The sequence below is a fragment of the Babylonia areolata genome, chromosome 7 (assembly GCF_041734735.1).
Source record: "Babylonia areolata isolate BAREFJ2019XMU chromosome 7, ASM4173473v1, whole genome shotgun sequence".
NCBI classification, from domain to species: Eukaryota; Metazoa; Mollusca; class Gastropoda; order Neogastropoda; family Buccinidae; genus Babylonia; species Babylonia areolata.
Genome location: NC_134882.1, coordinates 8,441,052 through 8,458,551, shown reverse-complemented (window position 1 = coordinate 8,458,551; position 17,500 = coordinate 8,441,052). Strand labels below are relative to the sequence as shown.

Genomic DNA, 17,500 nt, shown 5'->3' with positions numbered 1-17,500 from the left:
AACGAAAATGAGGAATTGATTAATAATTCCTAGAGAATTAAAGTTTGGTTGTTGTTTTTTCAAATGCATAGATAAATACATAAAGCTGTTGGTTTTGTTTGTTTGTTTGTTTGTTGTTTTCTTTTGTTTGTTTGATGGTTGGGGGGGTTGTTTTGTTTTGTTTTTTACTCCAAATTAACATTGATGCTGGACGTTCAGATATTATGGTTTTCTCCAAGGAAAATATAAAAAAAATCCGCTGAACGCACATGCAGAAGTATGAATATTTTATGAATACAACATTAACGACATGATTACTGCCTTTTTTTAAAGAGAGGGTAGGGGTAGTGATGGGGTGGGGTGGGGGGGCGGGGGAAGGGAGGTGAGTTATTGTATGATGCTGTTACAATGAGGGAATAGAGGAATTAGGATGGAACTGGCATTGAATTTCGTAGAAAATGCAGCTGGGTTTTGTTGTTGTTTTTTGTTGTTTTTTTCTTTTTCTTTGCGGGTTTTGTTAAAACTATATATATTTCTTTCTTTTTTTTATAGGGGGAGTGGATGTGTGTGAAAGAGGACAGGAAGTAAGGAGGGTGTGTGTGTGGGAGGGTGTGTGTGTTTTTTTTTGGGGGGGGTAATTCTTTTGCATTTTTCGGTGACGATGGGATGGTGAAGGGGAAGGGTGCATGACACATACAGTATGTGTCGTTTCTCTTGCTTCCAGTTCTCCTCAGGACGAGGAGACAGGGACTGGATAGGTAGGGATGGGAGTGGATTCAGAGGGCCTGCCGACGGGCGCAATAGCCGAGTGGTTAAAGCGTTGGACTGTCAGTCTGAGGGTCCCGGGTTCGAATCACGGTGACGGCGCCTGGTGGGTAAAGGGTGGAGATTTTTACGGTCTCCCAGGTCAACATATGTGCAGACCTGCTAGTGCCTGAACCCCCTTCGTGTGTATATGCGAGCAGAAGATCAAATACGCACGTTAAAGATCCTGTAATTCATGTCAGCGTTCGGTGGGTTATGGAAACAAGAACATACTCACCCCCGAAAACGGAGTATGGCTGCCTACATGGCGGGGTAAAAACGGTCATACACGTAAAAGCCCACTCGTGTGTATACGAGTGAACGCAGAAGGGCCTGCCTACCTGCAGAATGATGTGTTTTTTTTTAACGTAGCTGGTTTTTCCTTCCCTGTCTCCCTTTGGCTTTCTTTCTGTCTCTGTCTGTCTCTCTGTCTCTTTCTCTGTCTCTGTCTCTGTCTTGATCTTGATCTTTGTCTGTCTGTCCGTCTCTCTGTGTCTGTCTGTCTCATATTCTCTCTGTCTCTCTGTCTCTCTCTCTCTCCCATGCTCTCTGAATGTCTCTGTCTCTGTCTGATTCTCTCTCTGTCTGTCTGTCTCTCTTTCTCTCTCTCTCTCTCATGCTGTCTGTCTTTCTGTCTATGTCTCTCTCTGTCTCTGTCTGTCTCTCTGTCTGTCTGTCTGTCTGTCTCTCTCTGTCTCTTTCTCTCATGCTCTCTGTCTGTCTCTCTGTCTCTCTGTCTCTGTCTCTCTCTCTCTCTCTCTCTCTCTCTCTTTCTCTCGTGCAAGTAGGATAAGAGTGAGGGGCAGGGGTGTGGTTTTTTTATGTCAACGTTATATTTGTAGTTCCTTTCACAACACTTTCTTCCAACTTTCTGACACAAAAAAAAAGAAGAAAAAAAAAGAAGACGCTGTCGTTGGAGGGGGTCTCGGGCGCATGCATGCGTGTGCGTGCTTGCGTGCGTGTGTGTGCGTGCGTGCGTGTGTGTTGTGTGTGTGTGTGTGTGTGTGTGTGTGTGTGTGTGGTCCTAGACCCTGCAACACGCACGGAAAAGGTCGTGACTTGTGGAAAGGATGGAGGATTTGCATTCTGCTGTCTGTTTCTTCCTCAGCGAGAGTATATTTTATCTCTCTCTCTCTCTCTCTCTCTCTCTCTCTCTCTCTATATATATATATATATATATATATATATATATATATATATACATACGTCAGGAAGCCCCCCGTATAAGGTGTGTGACCCCGAGAAGGGAGTTTGGTTGGAAACGTGGGGAAAGAGAGAGGGTAGTAGATCAAGAAGGGATAAAGGTGGTGGGTGGTGGGGGGGGTGTGGGTGTGGGTGGAAGAGGGTAGACTGAGACAGGGGTAGTTTGAGTTGGTGGGAAAGGAGGAGTGGGGGGAAGGGGGGTGTTGTGGGGGGGGGGGAGGGGGGGATAGGGGGTGGGTTTAGGTTCTGTAATCGCAGGCATGGTAGGAAGGTATGTTTCGTTTTGTTGTTGTTTTTGTTTCGGGTTTCCTCATACTCATGTTTTTTTTCTTCTGTTCTCTGCTGAGAATTCCTTCTCCTCCTCCTCCTCCTCCACCCCCTCCTTCTCCTCCTCCTCCTCCCTCTCCTCCTCCTCCTCCTCCCCTCCTTCTCCTCCTCCTCCTCCCCCTCCTCCTCCTTCCCTTCCTCTTCCTTCTCCTCCTCGTCTTCCTCCTTGACGTCGTCGTCGTCTTTTCTTCTTCTTCTTCTTCTCCAATTAAAGTTGACAGTTCTGTTCTTACGTACTTTTAAAGGTTGACAGGTTTGTTTTACAAGCTGATTATGTCTCTGTCTCTATGTCTCAGTCTCTCTCCCTTCCCCCCCCTCTCTCTCTCTCTCCCCCTCTCTCTCTCGCATTCTCTCCCATTCTCTCTGTCTGTGTCTATCTCTCTGTCTGTCTCTGTCTTTCTCTGTCTGTCTCTCTCTGTCTCTCTCTCCCCCCCTCCTCTCTCTCATTCTCTCCCATTCTCTCTCTCTGTCTGTCTCTGTCTTTCTCTGTCTGTCTCTCTCTGTCTCCCCCCCTCTCTCATTCTCTCCCATCCTCTCTCTCTGTCTATCTCTCTGTCTGTCTCTGTCTTTCTCTGTCTCTCTCTGTCTCTCTCCCCCCCTCTCTCTCATTCTCTCCCATTCTCTCTCTCTCTTCCCTTTTCTTTCTTGTCCTTTATCTTTTTTCTTCTTATTTGTTTTTGTTTTCTGGGGTCATTTTGTTTAACTTTTTTCTAACGCCCTTTTTCTTGATGCCTTTTCCCTTGTTATCTTGCTTTGCCCCCTCCCCCCCCCCCCCCACACACACACACCCCACCCCCACCCCCTCCCTCTTTTTTTCCTTTTTTTTCCTTTCCTTTATTCCTTTTCTTTCGTCCTTCGTTCTTTCTCCTGTTTGTTTGTACATATATGAGCAGATCCTCTCACCCCTACCCCCCCCCCCCCTCGCCACACACACACGCACACACCTTCTCCACACACACACACACACACACACACACACACACCTCCAACATGTCAACCCCCCCCATTCTCAGTGAAGAAAAGAAAAGACAGTTGCTGCTGTCTTAAGATGGGGTGAGAGAAGTAAAGCTATTGGAGATGATGGAGGGGGGTTGGTGGGGGGGGGGGGGGGGCGAAAGGGGAGGAGGCGGGGGGGGGGATGGGGCTGTTGGCTTGAAAGGGGAGAGGAGTGCCAGCGGTCAGTTTTACACAGTGAACAGCGTGGTTTTCCCCCCTTTGCTGGGTGTACAAGTTTGTTGTCTTGGTCACAGGATCTGTCTTGTCTTGTCTTGCCGTGTGTGTATGGTGTTATTTTTTTGTTTCGTTTGTGTTTTTGTTTGTTGGGTTTGTTTGTTTTTTCTCTTCTTCTGTTTTATGTGAAGTTTGATTCCCTGGTTGTCGTTTTTTTTGTTTTTTGTTTTGTTTTTTGTTTGGGGGTTTTTTCGGGTGGGGGCGGGGGGGGGGTTGTTTTTTGTTTTGTTTTTTGTTTGTGATTTTTTCTGGATTTCTTCTTCTTTTTTTTTAAACTTCTTCTTTTGCTTCTCCTTCATTCCCTCCCCTCCTTCTCTCCTTCTCCTCCTCCTCCTTCTTCTTCTTCTTCTCCTTCTGCTCAAACCACCTCCTATATTTTTGCTCATTTCTTCTTCTTCTTCTTCTTCTTCGTCATTCATTCATTCACTCATTCATTCATTCATCGTGTTTTTGTTTTTTTCTTTCGCTCTTCCTTTATTCCTTTCCTTTAGTTTTATCTGAGGTACTCAGAGGAGAAAGTAAAAAGGAGGACGAGGAGGAAGAAAAACAAAAAGGAAGAAGAGAATAACGATAGGTGGGCAGAGGAGAAGAAAGGATGTGGAGGAAGAAAAAGAGGAAGGAAGTAAGGAAAGAGGAAGAAGAAGAAGAGGAAGAAGGAGGAGGAGGAGGAAGCAGAACCAGAAGCAGAAGAAGAAGAAGAAATGAGTTAAAAAAAAATATATAGGAGGTGCTTTGAGCAGAAGGAGAGAAACATAAAGGAAGGAGGAAGAGAATGGGGGAAAGAGGAGAAGGAGGAGGAGGGGAAAAAAAAGAAGAAAGAATGGATAACTGGCCAGGGTTGTCGTCGTCGTCGTCGTCGTCGTCGTCGTTACTACAAGTGATGGATGAAGGGAGGTGCTGCAGTGTGCGGTCTGAGACATCCGAGGGCTGGCTGGCTGGCTGGCTGGCTGGCTGGCGGTGCGGTTCTCACTTTACTGTCAAAACACATTCTGGGCCGTCTCCCCAGGCCCGGGGAATGCCAAGGCACCCTGCGGTGTTTGTCCTCCCGCCCAGCATAGTTACATTACAGCCGGTGCTTTTTCGCGTTCCGTGTCCGTGAATGACACACGTTTGTGAACTGAATCCGATCTTTTTGTTTTTCTTTCTTTCTTTTCCATAAAGGGGTGGGGGTGGGGGGAGGGGGGGTTCGGAGTGAGAAGGAGTTGTTGCTTGGTCCAAGCGTGGATAGAAGTCTGCCTGAGTTTGTGGAAAACACAAACGCATGAAACACACACACACACACACACACACACACACACACACACACACACACACACACACACAGATGTGCACTTACATGACATATGCACGCATTGGCCGCGTACAGCTGTTTTGTGCGCACGCGCACGCTCACGCACAGCCCCCCCCCACACACACACACACCCTCACCCCTCTCCACACCCCCCTTCCTTACCCCTCCTCATCCACCCACCTTCCCTTCCCGTCCCCACCCCACCTCACCTCACCCCCACCTACTCCCTCACCTCCCAAGCACAGTGATTGTGACCCAAATATGGAGAGTGAAAATAAGTAAAATCACAAGAAGAAACGGGTAGAGCTTACACAGAACGGGGGGAACGAAAAGACATAGGATTTTGTTTTTTAACTCATTAGTCGTTCATCCATTTGTGGAGGGATAATAACTGAAGATAAAACTTAACATTAACTGGTGAAACAGGGCATGTGGATACGTTTTGAGACAACGCCAGAAGCAGTCATACACAAAAGACAAAGACATTGAGGTTATGGTGCAGCTTGTCATTCGCGGGTTTTCGGGCGGGGAGGGGTGGTGCGGGTGGGGGGGTGGGGGGTGCTGTGTGTGTGTGTGTGTGGGGGGGGGGGGGGGGGTCTGTCCCATCATCTGCGCCGTTTCAGTGGCATTACTCCCACGCCGCTCATTCCGAGTGCGCCATACACCGCCACACCCGAATTCGTCTGTCGCAGTCCCAGCGTAGGAAGTCCTCAAGCAGCAGTGCAGGGTCTCCTCTGATGTGTGTCCGCCTGGCGACCTAGCATCGATGGGGACACACACACACACACACACACACACACACACACACACACACACACACACAACACATCGATGTTAGGTCGCCAGGCGGCCACACATCAGAGGAGACCCTGCACTGCTGCTCAGTCACTTGGGTGGTGCCAGTTCTGATTTGACGTACTTACTAAGAGACACCACTTACTAAGGCCCAGACTTAACGACAGTAATGGCTGTAGTCGCGGAGCCAGACTGATTCAGACCACGATGCTAACGCTTTATTTTATTTTCTTAAAAATTTTTTCGTAAAAAAAAAAAAAGAAGATATTTCCACAGTTTTCTCTTTCTCACGATATATCTGCGATAAACTCCCATTTCAGTTTTGTTTTTGTTTTTTTTTTTCTCTCTCTCTCTCTCAAATGTTACAAACATTAAAAGGTTGATAGATAGTGGGTAAAATGATATTTTCTGTGAACAGTAGCTCTCAGTTTGATATTTAGAACACGCCAGTTGCGTAATTCACGCACACGATATCGTTGTGTGTGTTTGTATTTTTGTTGGGTTTTTTTTTTTTTTTTCTCCTCGGTGTTACGTTTCAGTCTATATATTTGAAATAGGGTTCTCTGTGTATCTCTGTCTCATGCTTGCTCGCTCCCCCCCCCCCCCCCCCCCTCTCTCTCTCTCTCTCTCTCTTTATGTAATTGCTTCCCTGTTTCTCTCTTTCGATCTGTCTGCCCCCCCCGCCCCCCCCCCCCTCCGCCCTCTTTCTGTCTGTCTGTGTCTCTGCCTCTCTGTCTGTTTGTCTGTCTCTCTCCCTCTCTCGCTCTCTTTGTCTTTGTGCATCTGCTTATGTGTGTGTGTATCTCTCTCTCTTTCTGTCTTTCGGTCTGTCTCTTCGTCTCTCTGTCTCCTCCCTCCCTCCCTCTCTCTCTCCCTCTCTCTCTCCCTCTCTCTCTCTCTCCCTGTTTTTCTTCATCATCTCCCTCTCTCTCTCCCCCTCTCTCTCTCTCCCTGTCTTTCTTCTTCATCATCTCCTTCACTTTCTTCCTCTTTCCCTCTCTCTCTTTCTCCCTTTCTTTCCTCTTCATCATCTCCCTCCCTCTCTCTCTCTCCCTGTCTTTCTTCATCATCTCCCTCCCTCTCTCTCTCTCTCTCTCCCTGTCTATTCTTCATCATCTCCCCCTCTCTCTCTTTCTCTCCCTGTCTTTCTTCTTCATCATATCTCTCTCTCACTCTCTCACTCTCTCTCTCCCTGTCTTTCTTCTTCATCATCTACCTCTCTCTCTCCCTCTCTCTCACTCTCCCTGTCTTTCTTCATCATCTCCCTCCCTCTCTCCCCCTCTCTCTCTCTCCCTGTCTTTCTTCTTCATCATATATCTCTCTCTCTCTCCCTCTCTCTCTCTCTCCCTGTCTTTCTCCTTCATCATCTCCCTCTCTCTCTCTCCCTCCTCTCTCTCTCTCTCTCCCTGTCTTTCTTCTTCACCATCTCCCTCACTCTCTCCCTCTCTCTCTCCCCCTGTCTTTCCTCTTTATCATCCCCCCTCTCTCTCTCCCTGTCTTTCATCTTCACCATCTCCCTCACTCTCTCGATCCCCTCCCTCCCTCCCTCCCTTACCTCTTGCACAGCTCTGCGCCCAAACAGGATGGTGCCAGTTGTTGTTTTTTTTCCTGAAGATCTTTCTGCCCAGACAGACAAACTTAACAGTGCGCACAGGGTCTAGAGAACAATAACAACCAGGTGTGATGTTCTGTCGAGGAGGGGGGAAGGGGTGGGCGTTGGGTGGATGGGGGGGGGGCAAGAGAAGGTGGTGAAGGAGAAGGAGGAGGAGGAGGAGCAGATTTTTTTTTTTTTTGGGGGGGGGGAGGGGGTAGGACTGTGGGGGAGGGGTGTGATGAGGGTGGGTGAAGAATGGAGTGGGGAGAGTGGGTAGGTGTAATAGGGGGGACGGGAGGGGGGATAGGGCAGGAGGGTGGGGGAGGTGGGTGGAGCGGGGGGGGGGGGAGAGGAGAAGATAGGTATGAATTAGCAGCACTGTTTGTTCGTACAAGAAGGGTAACTGTTTTGTGGTGTTTCTTTTTTTCTTTTCTTTTCTTTTCTTTTTTTCCAGATACCATCTTTTTTTTTTCTCTCTGTGTCTCTATTTCTTTCTCTGTTTCTCTCTTTTTTTCTATTTCTCTCTCTCTCTCTCTCTCTCTCTCTCTCTCTCTCTCTCCATCTCTTTCTCTCTCCATCTCTCTGTTCGCTCTCTCTCACCATCTCTCTCTCCATCTCTGTTCGCTCTCTCTCTCTCTCTCTCTCACTCCGCACGCCCCCACTCTCTCCATCTCCTGCCGCTCTCCCCCTCCTCTCTCTCTCTCTCTCTCTCTCTCTCTTTCTCCCGCCCCCCCCCCCTCACCCTCCCCCCCCCCCCCCCCCCCATTCTCTCCACCCCAATTACATGAAAGTGTAAACGAACGAAAAAAAAACAAGGTGAAACGAGAGGTACAACATAGGTTTCCCACGCACTCCCCCAATCCCAGTTTCTGTTCAAGCAGAGAGACTCGCGTATGTTCTTCAATTTTGTTTTTTCCTTCTTCTTTTTAGCTGCAACTGCGTCGGTCGGTCGTCTGTGTCTCATTTCTGAACCCACTGCTCTTAGACTGTGTCCTCAGAATCGGGTATGCTGAAAGAGATAAGGAGGCGCAAACTGGGTGCCGAAGATGAAACTATTATCTCGGGAACACTCACTTACCTTCTTATGCAAGCCCCTCTTCTTCTTTTTTTGTTTATTATCGTCACAGTCTTTGATGATTGATTTGAAAGTTGGGCTGGATATAAGATTGTGTGTAAGCCTTCCTCTCTCGCTTCGTCAGGTCTCCGCACTCGGCTCTTTCAAGTCTAGCCTTAAAACCCACCTCTTCACAAGATAGCCTCTCTCTCTCTGTGTCTCTGTCTCTCTGTCTCTGTTTGTCTGTCTCTCTTCCTCCCTCTCTCTCTCTGTCTGTGTCTCTGTCTCTGTCTCTCTGTCTCTGTTTGTCTGTCTCTCTTCCTCCCTCTCTCTCTCTCTCTGTGTCTCTGTCTCTGTCTCTACCTCTTCCTTGTCTTCAGTTTCTTCAGTTTTAGAGTTACGCATGCGTGTGAATGACTGGTGTGAAAGCGCTTAGATTTGTCTCTGCACAAGATTCAGCGCTATATAAGTACTGTTATTATTATTATTATTATTATTATTATTCCTCCGACTCTCTCACAGATGTGTGTACGTGAGAGCATGAAAAATAAAAAAAGGATGGTCAATAACTTATACGAGCGGTTCATCGGCACGAAAAAAAGAGAGAGAGAGAGTTTGATCAGTGATTCATTCATACGAGTGCTTCACTGGTTCGCCTGGATTTGCAGTCCACTGCCTGTGAGGAGCGGACAGTGTAAATCTTTATTTCTGTGTTCCTCGTGTGAGTTTCATTTGTGCATTTGTTGTTGTTGGCGGGTTTTGGGTGTGTTTTTTTCTGTTTGTTTGTTTGTTGTTTTGTTTTGTTGTTGTTGTTTTTTTCATTGATTTGAACCGATTCGTTGTTTTATGCAATTTGTTTATTCATTATTCGATTTATTTAGCAAGATGTCTGAATGTCAATCAGCATGTTTTGTGTCTTATGTTTTATCTGTTGACTGTTTTTTGTTGTTCTTGTTGTATTTTTTCTGTTGATTGGATATCTGTCGGCACGTGTGTCGTTTTTCCGTTTTCCAGGAGTGTAACTTTTTCCTCTGTTCGCGCTTTCCATCTTCCTGTCTCTCTGCTCTGTTCCTTGATCTTTATCTTTATTTGGTGGGTTTTTTGTTTTTTTTTTAATGCATTTTGCTCCTTTTCTGCTTATTCTCTCTCTCCCTCTCTCTGTCTCTCTGTCTGTCTGTCTGTCTGTCTCTCTGTCTGTCTGTCTCTCTCTCTCTGTGTCTCTCTCGCTCGCTCGCTCTCTCTCGCTTTCTCTCTCATTTCTTTCTCTCTTTTCTTTTATTTTGTTTTTGTTTTGGGGTTGTTTTGGTTTTTTTTGTTTGTTTGGTTGGTTGTTTTGGTTTTTGTTGTTGTTGTTTTTGTTCTGTTGTTTGCTTGTTTGTATTCTTTTGTTTTGTATTGTTTTTCTTCCTTTACTTGTTTTTAAATTTGATTATTGTCGTCGTAGCAAGTCTTTTTACACACAGGGTGATATACTGTCCTATGTTTTCTTGCGTTGTGTCATTTTTCACTTCTTTTTTTTTTTTTTTTTTACCTCCCGTGTCTTTTTTTTTTTCATTAATTTTGGTTGCTGTGTCTGTGGTCGTGTGGCGGACCTTACCTACCCCTCACTCCCCGGGGCGTGCAGTGGATTGCTTGCTGCCCAGCTGCTCCGGCCACGGCGTGTGCGTGCACGGGCACTGCCGCTGCTTCAACGGCTTCAAGGGCCGCGACTGCGAGGTGCCCGACAAGGTCAACGTGACCCTCATCTGTGCCCAGAACTGCTCCGGGCACGGCGTCTTCGACGTGGACTCGGGCACGTGCGTGTGTCAGCGCCACTTTAGCGGGCGAAACTGCGAGACAGGTACCGCTGTCCCCCCTTAAAAAAAAAAAAAACCTTCCTCGCTCGCGCACGTGCATATTTTTTCCTTGCATGGAAAGTCCCTGGAGCTGGCATGAAGTTACTAACGACTGCTGAAAAACGAAATTACATAGTGCATGTTGGACCGGAAAAAGATCATCGTATCAGAGAATGGGTTTGCGATTTTGAAGAATGCGGCATGGACTAACTGAAAACCCAATGTATGAGGGGTTACAGTTATAATTGTGAGAAGTGTTGCGTGAACTAAGAGCGCACAAGTTATAAGGCGTATGTCACTAATATGCATGTTAGACTGGAAATGTATCGGAATCCTTGAGTTTGCGGTTTTGAAAAAAAAAATGTGGCATGGAATAACGATAGTGAACCCGTTGAGCCTTTTCATGCATTTGAGAACTATGGCATGAAATAGCAGTGCCTGAGTCTCATGCATTTGAGAACTATGGCATGAAATAGCAGTGCCTGAGTCTCATGCATTTGAGAACTATGGCATGAAATAGCAGTGCCTGAGTCTCATGCATTTGAGAACTATGGCATGAAATAGCAGTACCTAAGTCTCATGCATTTGAGAACTATGGCATGAAATAGCAGTGCCTAAGTCTCATGCATTTGAGAACTATGGCATGAAATAGCAGTACCTAAGTCTCATGCATTTGAGAACTATGGCATGAAATAGCAGTGCCTAAGTCTCCTGCATTTGAGAACTATGGCATGAAATAGCAGTGCCTAAGTCTCATGCATTTGAGAACTATGGCATGAAATAGCAGTGCCTAAGTCTCCTGCATTTGAGAACTATGGCATGAAATAGCAGTGCCTGAGTCTCATGCATTTGAGAACTATGGCATGAAATAGCAGTGCCTAAGTCTCATGCATTTGAGAACTTTGGCTTGAAATAGCAGTGCCTGAGTCTCATGCATTTGAGAACTATGGCATGAAATAGCAGTGCCTGAGTCTCATGCATTTGAGAACTATGGCATGAAATAGCAGTGCCTGAGTCGTGAGGCGTATACAACCCAGTTATGTGCATGCTGGATTGAAACTTTCTGGAGACGGGTTCGCGGTTTAGAGGAATGCGGCATGGACTAATGTTACTGAATCCGTCAGACGTTTCACGTTTTTGAGAACTGTGGCGTGAATAAAACAGTGCCTGAGTTTTCAGGCGTATATGACCCATTGATTTTGTGTATGTTGAATTGAAGCTGTTTCAGAGATGAGTTCGCGGTTTGATGTAATGCGTCATGGGCTAACGATACTGAATCCGTTAAGGACACCATGCATTTGAGAACTTTGGCATGGACTAGCAGTGCCAAAGTCTTAAGGCGTATGTGATCAAATAACAGCGCATGTCGGATTGGAATTATATCGGAGATGGGTTTGTGGTTCTGAGTGGATGTGGCCTGGAATAACGATACTGAATCCGTTAAGTGTTTTCATGCATTTGAGAACTGTGGCATGAAATAGCAGTGCCCAAGTCGTAAGGTGTATATCAATCATTGATATGCATGTTGGATTTAAACTGTATATGGAGACTGGTTCGGTTTAATGGAATGTGGCGGCATGGGCTGACGGATACTGAATCCATTAAGTGCACCATGCATTTGAGAACTGTGACATGAACTAACAGTACCAAAGGTGTGAGGTGTATATCACCCAGTAACATACAGGTTGGAGTGAAACTGTATCGGAGACCGGTTCCCGGTTTATAGAAGGAATGCGGCATGGGCTAACGACACTGAATCCGTTAAGGGTACCATGCGTTTGAGAACTGTGCCATGAACTGACAGTGCCTAAAGTCGTGAGGCGTATATGACCCATTCATTTTGTGTATAGGGTTGAAACTGTTTATGGAGACGGGTTTGGGGTTCAATGGAATTCGGCATGGACTAACGATACTGAGTCTGTTAGACGTTTCACGCAGTTTTTATAACTGTTGCATGAACTGACAGCGCCTAAGCCATGAGGCGTATATGACCCATTCATTTTGTTTAAGTTGAATGGAAACTGTATCAGACAGGGGTTCGCGCTTTAACGGAATGCGGCATGAGCTAACGATGCTGAATTCGTCAATTGAGGGTGCCATGCATTTGAGAACTATAGCAGTGCCCAAGTCGTAAGGTGTATATAAATCATTGATATGCATGTTGGATTGAAACTGTATATGGAGACTGGTTCGGTTTAATGGAATGTGGCGGCATGGGCTGACGATACTGAATCCGTTAAATGAGGATACCATGCATTTGAGAACTGTGGCATGAACTAGCATAGTGGTGCCTAAGTCATGAGGCGCACATAACCCACTGATGCGCATGTTGGATTGAAATCGTATCGGACATGTTTTGCAGTTCGCGAGAAACGTGGCATGAACTAGTTAGCAGTGCTGTGTTCTGCAGGCGTGCATGCTGGAGCTGGATTATAACCGGAGATGGTGTCCTTGGTGTTGAGGTTGCTGGACCTGGATTATAACAGGAGATGGTGTCCATGGTGTTGAGGTTGAGGACCTGGATTATAACAGGAGATGGTGTCCATGGTGTTGAGGTTGCTGGACCTGGATTATAACCGGAGATGGTGTCCATGGTGTTGAGGTTGCTGGACCTGAATTATAACAGGAGATGGTGTCCATGGTGTTGAGGTTGCTGGACCTGGATTATAACCGGAGAAGGTGACCATGGTGTTGAGGTTTGGTATGAACTGACGACAGTGAAAATGACGACATCTGTTGGACTGCACCCGTGCCGAAGTTAGTTTCGTTCTAGTGGATTTGTCCCGCGAGATGGTTGTGGTTTGAGAAACATGACATGAAGTAATGGAGCTCATTTTATCCCCTGTGTGTGTGTGTGTGTGTGTGTGTGTGTGTGTGTGTGTGTGTGTGTGTGTGTGTGTCCCCCCCATCCCTCCCACCTGATGTTCCAGATCGTGAGGTGACGAATCCATTGATGGCGGTTTGAGCTGCGAAGCGTGGTAATGAATTAACGATACTCGGTTCCTGAGGCGATTGAATATTATGATTGGTGTTGCTCTGAAATTAAAACTGAAGTGCTTTGCGGGTTTGGGAAACTTGACATGGGCTTATGGCGCTCTGTTCTTGAGGTGATTAACTGAGAGTTCTCCCACAAACTAATGATGTGTTCGGTTTGCCAGACATCTAATTAGGATGCATGTTGGACTGGACTCCTATCGGAGATGACTGCGGTTTGAGAAACATAGCGTGAGCTAACGGAATTCCGCTTGAGACGGGTAAGACCTTCACGCTGGGTTAAAAATGCACATTATGTCGGAACAGGAGTTTGGGCGTGACGGAATGGTACTATACCATGGCACATTCTGACAGTAGATACTTAACTGAACACGGGTTTTGTGTTTTGACATGACATGCGAATTAACGGAACTGAATTACCAAGAATTTATAATTTTGCACAACTGATGAAAAAAAATTAAAGATGATGTTATGTGAATAAGAGAAATTGTTTTGTCACAGATAGGTGATTTTGCACTGGACAGGAAATAAGGGTGACGATTTATGGCGTGTAGAATTTCAAACTAAAATTGCTCGTTTGTCTCACAGAATAAGAGTTTGAACGTGGGGCTGCAAAGAATGACGTCAGTCAACTGGTTCAGCGTTCATCAGTGCACTGACCGCACAACCTGACATGTAAGATGACAGAATATGTGACAGTGACAGTGACAGTATAGTTCGCCTCAATGTACCAGTAAAATGAGAGCTGTATGATTCATGGTTTCTTCAGTGCGATAGGGAATTCATTTACATCTTAGTCTTTCTTAGTCTTTTAGTCAGTGACTATGGTGACGGGCGCAATAGCCGAGTGGTTAAAGCGTTGGACTGTCAATCTGAGGGTCCCGGGTTCGAATCACGGTGACGGCGCCTGGTGGGTAAAAGGGTGGAGATTTTTACGATCTCCCAGGTCAACATATGTGCAGACCTGCTAGTGCCTGAACCCCCTTCGTGTGTATATGCAAGCAGAAGCTCAAATACGCACGTTAAAGATCCTGTAATCCATGTCAGCGTTCGGTGGGTTATGGAAACAAGAACATACCCAGCATGCACCCCCCGAAAGCGGAGTATGGCTGCCTACATGGCGGGGTAAAAACGGTCATGCACGTAAAAGCCCACTCGTGTACATGCGAGTGAACGTGTGAGTTGCAGCCCACGAATGCAGAAGAAGAAGAAGAAGATTCATCTGTAACTTTTTGCCATGCCGTGGTACATCCCTCTCTCTTAAGTGTCTGGCACATTTCTTGGGAAACAAGAACATACCCAGCATGCACACCCCCGAAAACGGAGTATGGCTGCCTACATGGCGGGGTAAAAACGGTCATAGAACATATTCAAGATAACTACACACCACATGTGCTTGTGGGCAAAATGAGTAATATGGTGATTTTTTTTTTTTTTTTTTCGGTGTGGCTTGAACAAGGAGAACCGGAAACCGGAGTGGAGTGATGGCTTAGAGGTAACGCGTCCGCCTAGGAAGCGAGAGAATCTGTGCGCGCTGGTTCGAATCATGGCACAGCCCCCGATATTTCCCCCCCCTCCACTAGACCTTGAGTGGTGGTCTGGACGCTAGTCATTCGGATGAGACGATAAACCGAGGTCCCTTGTGCAGCATGCACTTAGCGCACGTAAAAGAACCCACGGCAACAAAAGGGTTGTTCCTGGCAAAATTATATAGAAAAATCCACTTCAATAGGAAAAACAAATAAAACTGCACACAGGAAAAAATACCAAAAAAAATGGGTGGCGCTGTAGTATGGCGACGCGCTCTCCCTGGGGAGAGCAGCCCGAATTTCACACAGAGAAATCTGTTGTGATAAAAAAAAGAAATACAAATACGGGTTTGCGATGTTTGTCAATTCAGCTCAAGAACAAGACGACGCTTTGGAGAATTTGGGTGTGAACTGAAGGAGGTGGGTCATGAAACATATATCAACGATGTAAAATGGGTAGAAAATGCCCCCCCTGATCAGACCGAGACAGAGTCATGATAGTGGAGGAGGAAGCCTAACATGTTTTGAACTGACGAGACTCGGCCTTGAAATGATTATAATTGTGCACTGGGAAAGAAACGGGTGATGGCGGTCCCTCTGTGATGTATAAGCATCACCTCGCGGTTCAGTTCTTACATGAGGTGTTAAATGAATACAGCTGTGTTTGTCTTGTTTTATGGTGGCACGTTGGAATGCGGTGATGGCATGAACTAACGTCACTCATGTACCCAACATATATCATACTGCATCATCTATCTACATAACTAATTAACTATTTATAATATGTGTGTGTATATATATATATATATAGCTGTGTGTATGTATATGTATGTGCGTGCGTGTGCGTGTGTCTGTGTGTGTCTATGTGAGTGCCTGCCTGTGCACGTCCGATCCATTGAGCATCTTGACGAAGTGTTTCTAAAATGGCAGAAGTGTTGTTTAACTGCACTTGCTGTTCCACTTTCCTCTGCATATGATATATTATACAAAATATATGTTTTTAATGTATAGGTTGTGTGTGTGTGTGTGTGTGTGTGTGTGTGTGTGTGTGTGTGATAAGATGACGGTAATAATTACACGCGTACGAAAAGAGTGGAAGAAAAAAAAATTATCAAATGTTGACATAGCGATCAACTGATTTTATCTTCTGCCACCACCTCATCCTCTTCCGCCTTCTCCCAGCTCCCGCCTCCCCTACCACATCCCAGCCTCCGGTTCTCAGCCCTCACAGTAAGATTTTCGAAATTTTGTTTCAAAGTAGGAGGAGGAGGAGCGTGCGTGCGTTTATGTAAGTTTGTGCCTGCCTATGTGTGCGTATGTGTTAGGGTAGCTGTTAGATACACATGTATTGTTAAAATGTATGTACGCAGTGTGTGTGTGTGTGTGTGTGTGTGTGTGTGTGTGTGTGTGTGTGTGTGTGCGCGTGTGTGTGTGTGTGTGTGTAGTCATATTTTGGTGTGTGTATGTAACATAGATGTAATGTTTTATGTTAACAAAGCGTTTTTGTAAAGCACCTGGAGCAGATTTCTGGATAGTGTGCTATATAAGTATCCATGATTATTATTATTATTATTATTTTCTATCTTTTTTTTTTAACCAATGGAGCTCAGACATGAAATTCAGCGAAGAAAGGTTGATTTTGATATTCGTTTTTATCCAAGGTTGAGTCTGGAGAGATCTTCTGAAACAGTTTTTAGCTCTCACAAACGGATTCAGACACGCTCTTACAAAGCAAATTAATGTCATCAAGAAATCACTTTTATCATACGCTTTAACTCACTCAGTACGGCCAGTCCTCTCTTCTCCTCTACACAGACCCCTCGGATGTCCAGTGGGTGTCTGAATGACCCAACCTTTAGCTTCCGTCGTCAGAACTGTGGTATGCTTTGTCAACATTCACCTCTTCAGTATAAGAGCGTTCCGCTTGCAATATTTTGATGATGGTAACTGGGGTGAAACGCTGTTAACGTCGTCTCTTTCGCCGTTCGTATGGAGAGAGTTAAACAGCGTACCCACCTCCACCCACCCTCTCTTTGTACATTCTTTATCTTGCTTCTTTCTGTCATTTAGGTGTTGTTTTTTGTTTTGTTTTGTTTTCTAAGATTTTCGCTTCGAAAAGCATGACATCTCTTGTATTGAGTAAATGACAGGTCTTTTTGGAATCGTGTTCAGCAAAATGGTTTTTGTTAAACCTGGTATTACAATGGCTTGTAAATGTGCCAGAAGGGGTGAATGTATTTTGGAATGCCTTCCAGCTCTTTTGATAATGATGATGATGATGCGATGATTCTGTTCTTGTTTTTGTTGAGGGGTTTTTGTTGGGATTTTTTTTTTATTTGTTTGTTTTGTTTTGTTTTTTGGTGGGGGGGGGGGGGGGGGGGCGGGGGGGGGGGGGGCTTGTTGTTGTTGCTGTTTTTCTCTTTCTTTTCTCTTTCCTCTTCTCCTTTTATCTCCTCCTCCTCCTCCTCTTCTTCCTCCTCCTCCTCCTCGTCGTCGTCGTCCTTCTTCTTCTTTTTCTTTCTTTCTTTCGTTTTCTCCTTCTTCTCCTCTCCCTTCTTTCTTTTTCTCTTTATTTCTTTTTCTTTCTTTCTTTCTTTCCTCCTCCTCCTGTTGTGTTTGTACCTCTGAGTACATATTGTGTGTGTGTGTTTGTGCGTGTGTGCGCGCGTCTGTGGGTGCGTTCATATGTGCGCGTGCGTGTACCTGTTTGTATGTGTGTGTGCGCTTGTGTGTGTGTGTGTGTGCGCGCGCGCGCGCCTGTGTGTACGTTCGTGTGTGTGTGTGTGTGTGTGTGTGTACACGCGCGCGTGCGCATGATGCTGACCTTGACCCACCCTCACGAGTTAATTTCCTACATCCGGGTAG

At 45.8% G+C, this 17,500-nt stretch overlaps 1 protein-coding gene across 1 annotated transcript in view; it reads left to right on the top strand.

The window, feature by feature from the left end:
- LOC143284328 (teneurin-m-like) overlaps nt 1-17,500 on the top strand; it is a 247,677-nt gene that overhangs the window by 179,706 nt on the left and 50,471 nt on the right. Inside the window, exon 11 of the mRNA XM_076591037.1 lies at nt 9,902-10,117. Within this exon, the coding sequence (XP_076447152.1) occupies nt 9,902-10,117 (216 nt within the window). The remainder of the gene's footprint in view (nt 1-9,901; nt 10,118-17,500) is intronic.